This window comes from Odontesthes bonariensis, chromosome 23, assembly GCF_027942865.1.
Source record: "Odontesthes bonariensis isolate fOdoBon6 chromosome 23, fOdoBon6.hap1, whole genome shotgun sequence".
NCBI lineage: Eukaryota > Metazoa > Chordata > Actinopteri > Atheriniformes > Atherinopsidae > Odontesthes > Odontesthes bonariensis.
The window spans coordinates 7,834,568-7,840,689 of NC_134528.1; the positions used below are offsets into that span (position 1 = coordinate 7,834,568).

At 36.8% G+C, this 6,122-nt stretch overlaps 1 protein-coding gene across 2 annotated transcripts; it reads left to right on the forward strand.

Annotated features, from left to right (window-relative positions):
* The first annotated feature begins 562 nt into the window (after window positions 1-562).
* Window positions 563-5,677, forward strand: sgca (sarcoglycan, alpha). 2 transcript variants are annotated; one of them, XM_075457605.1, is made up of 11 exons: window positions 563-640; window positions 885-1,007; window positions 1,116-1,276; window positions 2,142-2,208; window positions 2,316-2,514; window positions 2,593-2,761; window positions 3,155-3,363; window positions 3,528-3,554; window positions 4,370-4,543; window positions 5,364-5,390; window positions 5,468-5,677. In XM_075457605.1, exons 1-11 carry the CDS (start codon window positions 604-606, stop codon window positions 5,472-5,474), a joined length of 1,200 nt encoding a protein of 399 aa, XP_075313720.1. In that variant the 5' UTR covers window positions 563-603; the 3' UTR covers window positions 5,475-5,677. The 2 variants fall into 2 exon arrangements, with proteins under 2 accessions (XP_075313720.1, XP_075313721.1); XM_075457606.1 differs by having other exon boundaries at window positions 564-640; window positions 1,125-1,276.
* The last annotated feature ends 445 nt before the right edge of the window (window positions 5,678-6,122 follow it).

The window sequence follows — 6,122 nt, forward strand, 5'->3', positions numbered from 1 at the left end:
AAAGGAAGAACCCATTAAATTTTGATCCAGATCACTTCCATTAAAATTGCAAAATTGGGTGATGATCATGGCACAGAATGCACATATTGCTGAGTTTATGTAAGTGTAAGTTACATAAACTCAGAAGTGCAGAAGTATTTTCATTAACATATACCTCAAGAGGCAGAATGGCCACTTACACAGCAATATGGTGAGTTTAAAAATATATATTTATATGTATATATATTTAATGATCATTCTTTTCTTGGACCCAATGGGATATTAGTAGTTTTCCGACTGAGGTCCAAGGTAAAACCAACCCAACTGAAGTTGTAAAAGAAAAATGCAGCAGAAAAGGAAATGCACAAGTAAAGAGCTCAAATGTGTTATTTAAAACTTGAATAGGTGTGCTAATTCGCTTAAGGCACATGAAAAAAATTCATACTCTTAAGTATATGATTTCATATAAAAAGAGGGAATAATAAGGCTCTCAGTTTACGGCCAGACAGACTGACACCCCTCCGGATGTTATTAGGTGAGTGAGGCAAAAATAGCTCTGACATGTGTTCTGCTGGGACCAAGCCCCCTCTCCACTTGGCTCTGTCAATCAAAGGCCAAAACAAGATGGCAGGCTGCGGGAGTTGGCTCTTCTTTTTAACAGGCAAGTTTATCCCTGAAATGATTAAGCTTCAGTTGATTTGAAAACCCCAGTCGGCCTTTCTGTTTTAGTTTCAGGCCTGAGTTATTTAGACCAAATACATGTCCATGATATCGTCTTAGATAGACAAGATTACAACATGAAGGGCTGTGTGTTGTCAAACTCTGATGTCAGTTTTTCAAGGACTTGTGAAACAGTTTTGCGTTTCAGGTAAATTCCTTGCTTTTTGTTTTACACTTCCACACAGTCTTTGCTGTCAGCCTGTTTGGGGCCAATGCAGAGATAATCATTCCTGTGGGGAAGGTATTTACTCATGAGCTAATGAGAGAGACTTTCCGGAATGACTTTGAATCTTCGACAAGACTTTACAGTAAGGTTTAAGTAATATTTCTCCCCCAAAAAATGATAGGGTAAAGATAAAAAAAATCAGAAATCCACATTTTCTTATTGAGTTCTCCCCCCTACTTGTGTTTTGTATGGTATACAGCGGGGCGCTGGTACGATGTCCCCATCATTTTTAAGTGCAACATGCAGAATTTCCCAGACCTCCCAGAGTGGCTGCGCTTCACCCAACGGCACCCTTTCGATAACGGCTTCCTTTATGGCACACCAACTTCACCAGGAAAAAGTATAATTGAGGTTTGAGGTTTTTACTTCTACCAACAATGACACGAGCTGAAAACGCTTCCTACTCTCTGTATGCTGCACACTGAGTCACTGGGTTTATTTTGTGGGTCAAACATAGATGACATTCCAGCACAGCTGCAGTGGAGACAAATCTGAAAAATTTGCCAGCGTCAGAAACATTGTGGGAGGTAAATGTGGGAACCTGATCTCAGATCACTGGAGCTATTTTGATCCAGCATTAAAGATTCAGCGAGTAAAATACCTATGAAGATGATAAGTTTAATTTCTGGAGCATCACTGAAGATTCAATCAAACTGAATGTTATGATGTGTGGTGAAAATTTTTACATTTTGAGTGAAACCAATGATTAAAGCCAAATCTTCTCTCTAAAACAATCTCCATTTTAACAAACTATGCCCAATTTTCTTGTACATAAAAATGATCAACTAGGTACAATTGGTACATTATTGCCAATTTCAGGACAAACATACCTTACTTTGGTTATTTCTTGAATATAAAGCTGACACCCAAAGCCCATAAACATTTTCTAATCTTTGGAATTATTGCTCAAAATATAGTATATAAATAGTATTACACAGAAATGCTGCAAAGAATGGAATAAATAAATTATTTTTCAACTGTTTTCAACTGTTTTCTTTAAAAGCCAATGTTGAAACATAACAGACTCCAGAGAGTTAAGGCATCCTTGGAGATGTAGGAAATAACCAATTAAAGCAAAGGTAGACGAGGAGTTACTCCTCACCAAAGGCCTAATAAATTGTTGAATGCACTGAGCATCAGAAACTATAATGTAATATTATAAAGTGGTTATAAATGCAAATTTGATGGTGATAAACTGGCTGTCTTTCTCTTTCAGATCAATGTAATCAACAAACAAAGCTACGACACTTTCAGACATACTCTCGTAATCAGAGTGATTCCAGGTAAGTCGTTTTTTTAACTGTACAGTAATGGTAATAACAAATGAGGCTGATAGTTGGAAGAAGAAGTGAAGAAATGGTGTGTCAGATATCACTGATGTCACTCGCAGAGAAGATGCTGCCCTATCAAGCTGAGTTCTTCATCAAGCTGAGGGAGATTGAAAAGGTGCTGCCCTCTTCTGTTCAGAATGAGATTAAACAGGATTTGCAGAAGTTGTGGAACACAGAGGCCTTGGAAATTGTCAACATTACGAATGCCCTCGACCGTGGAGGCAGAGTTCCCCTCCCTATTGCAGGACACTTTGAAGGGTAAACAGAGCCATTTGTTCTAAACTTTGCAGTGCAGTAAGTGTCTATTAGTGTTTATTAAAATCTGATTTGTGTCAGCGTGTATGTGAAGGTGGGGTCGGAGAGGTATTTCTCAAAGTGTCTCCAAAGGGTGCTGACATCGGAGCACCAAAGGCAGTGCACAGCAGGGGCCAGAGTTAAGGTACCTGGAGGATGCAACTTCTGCAGCATTCCCAGTAATTGCATCACCTGGTGCAAGACGGCGCTGGTGAGACCTGAGAAAAACAAAAATCTCGATCCTTCATCAACTAATTCTTTCAGCAGATATCCTTGTTTCTCCGCTCTGTCTTCTTATAAACTAAGTTTATTATTTTTATTGCTTTGTTTTATTGGTTTATAGGTTAAAGCAAGCTATGTGAAGACGCTGATGTTTTACTTTCTTTTGGTGTTGTATTGGCCTATACTTGTTTTTGTCTGTAATTTATTTGATAAAAGACTTAAAATAATAATGAACAGAAGATCAAAGTATTTTCTAAGTAAGCATTAGCTGTAAGTGTATTTGAGATGGCAAACTGTGTATTTAAATTGACTTTAAGAACAATCCTGCCATCTGTTCATATCTGTGCCTCACAGTCGATGTCTCTGCTGTCTCTCCCTGCAGTTTGACTTGACCAAGGCGGAGCCGGAGCCACCTGCTCCCACAATGGGCTCAGGGATTTTGGAGTCTGGAGGTGAGTTCAACCCTCCAGAATCTCCCCCGAGCAGAGACTATTTCCCAGACTACATTGTGACAGTGATTGTGCCCCTGGTCCTCGCCATCATCCTGTGTCTGCTGCTGGCCTACATCATGTTTGGCAGGCGAGAGGGAGTGTATGTATCTATTTTGAGTCTCCTAAATGAAAAAATTATCCACAACAGAGCTGTCATATACAGGCCAGTTGTCTTACTTACCCAGAGGAGGAAAGTTGGTTTGTAGGCTTTTGATTCTTATAAGTAATTTCTGACATTAAACTGTTTTATTTTATTTCTTTTAGTGCGAAAAGGAATGCGAGAACAAACCAGTAAGTTAACTGTGGTGTTCACTATTTTCTAACTGATGCTGTTACCAGATTTAACATAATCAGTGATGGAGTGTATCTAAGTACAACCCCCATTCGTTTATTTATGGGAATTACACAAGTAAAAATGAATTATTTTCAGTGTTTTCAGTGTATTTAGAAACAAATCTATGATCTGATGCAAGCAACCACCACTTTCTACCAAACTCTATCAGAGTACCATTGAAGTTTAGTCTTACTACAGAGGTATTAATAGATAGTTTATATTTACTTAAAGTAAGAAATTAACGGTATCCTTTGTGTTTATCATATTATCAAATGGTCGGATATATCAATGCTACTGCTAGTTTTAATAAAGATTGTGCATTATGTTTGTGAGTTTTGACTCATGCAAAAGTTGATCACAACAATATTAAGAGTCTGTCAGTAGAGTAGTGAGGAAGAGGGACTAAAACTCTTTTTGTACAATCCAGGAAATGCATACAAAATCATTTTGTTTCAGGGATAACAAGTTCAGAAATTTAACATTAGCATAATCTCTATAAATGCACTGCATTGTGTTTTACTGATAACGTCTCTTTTGTCTGAAAATAAGCTAGTAATATAATTTATCAAAATCATTTGTGGTGTAAAAAGTGTGAAACTATTTAAATTTTTCAGAAATATGAAGCATTAAAAGTATGGTGTGGCATGTACAGTATAGTGCTTAATTAAAGGAGGTCTGTCATTCACTCAACTGTTTGATTTTCTGTCATGACTTTATAAACTTGTGGAGAGGCTTTAGACAAACAATAAGCGCGATGCTCTGTGTACTGCAGAATTCAAATGTACCACCACCACACCGTTCACGGGAACACCGATGAGCTGAGGATCATGGCTGGAAACCGAGGTGTCTCTCCACCTCTGTCAACACTGCCCATGTTCAACAGCCGAACGGGGGAGAGGGCTTCACCGCTGCCGTCTGACAGCATCCCTCTCATTATGGCCCAGCAGTAAGCACCTTAACCTCTCATTCTTAACTTTTGTACAGTTGCCAGTCTGTCAGGTTCACAATCTGGAACTAAATTAAGACTTCCAGAACGTACAGTAACAGCCCTGCAGTAAGTCCTTTGTGATTTCTTTTTGAATATCATATAAGTCATCTTATTTTATTTAATCAGCTTTTTTTTATTACTCATCCCCCTAAGAAATTCCATAATACTGTTAATTATACTGTCAAAATAATATTGTTGATAGTGTGTTTGCAGTTAATATATATATATGACTTAATATTCACATCTCTGGATTACTTAGCAACCAGTTAACAACTGTGTTAATCTCAGAAAACGCCTGTAACAATTTTAAAAAACGGAAGTTAATATACACTAATACGTGTTTTTTAAAAAAAAAACACAAGTCCATAACCCCAAAATAATTTCTTTGTTATCTTATATGAACCACTAATTTTATCTTTTAACTTATGAAATTTTTTTATGAAAAAGATAAATATCCACATATTATTTTCAATTTATTTGATAGGGTCAAGGTAGGATCTATTACCCCTGTCTTCTTTCATTGCTAATTTGCACATTTTGTTTACGCTTAAGTGGCCATTTCATTTTCACCAGTCAACAAAATAATTAAATCATTTAACTGTTCCTCCTCTAATAATAATATCTCTGACAGTAGGATTTATTGTGTGTTTATTCAAGTTTTGCTCAAAACTACCAAATAAACTGTCAAATACTGTATCTTTCTTCATGTTTCTGATATTATCTTTTTTCATGTGACTTCTGGAAAATACATTCATCCTTTTTTTTTTCTTTCTTCTAGTGATCCCTACAGTGACACGCTGCCCAGGTAAACCACTGCATTGCGATCACTCTTGTCAATATTATAAATGACCCCAATCCTCCTGATATTGTCTATATTTACAGGAAGTGACTACAACGATGGATGAAATCTCTTTGATGAGTCTGTTCATATTGCAGCTGTGCATGGTTCTATATTTGCAGTGGGATGTTATATTTTCTGCTTCTTTTATTTCCACTAGAATAAATTGATAGTGTGCTGTTTATCAAATTGTTTGTTTGCAGTTTGAAATTTGCCCTTTAAACATCCTTTACTATTAAACATAATGCAACACAGTGTTGTGTCCAGTTCGAGGCTTAAAGTTGTAATCATTCACCTTTATGAAAACTGAGGCAGGGTTTTGCTTTCTAGACACATTTCTCATTTTCATGCTAGTTGTCAAAATATCCTCCCTTAATGCCCTTACAGTGTACAACTGTCCGAACTAGTCAGATCAAATGCATATCTTACACCACAACCCTGTTTTTGCTAAATAAAAAGGAGAAAAATTACTTTGTATGTACGATGAACTGTTAAGTCAGACTTGGATAAATTGTAAACCTTTTCTTTGAACCTTTTCACAGACATTTCAAAGTGCTAATTGAAGTAAATAAGAAGCATTAACACTTTCACTTCTATAGAGTGTCCCATTTGTTTGAGCGTGTTTTATAAGTCATTAAAGACATTAGACATTAAAGCGAAGGTTTGCTTTAGTCAAATCTGCTCAGCCTAGAAAGTCCA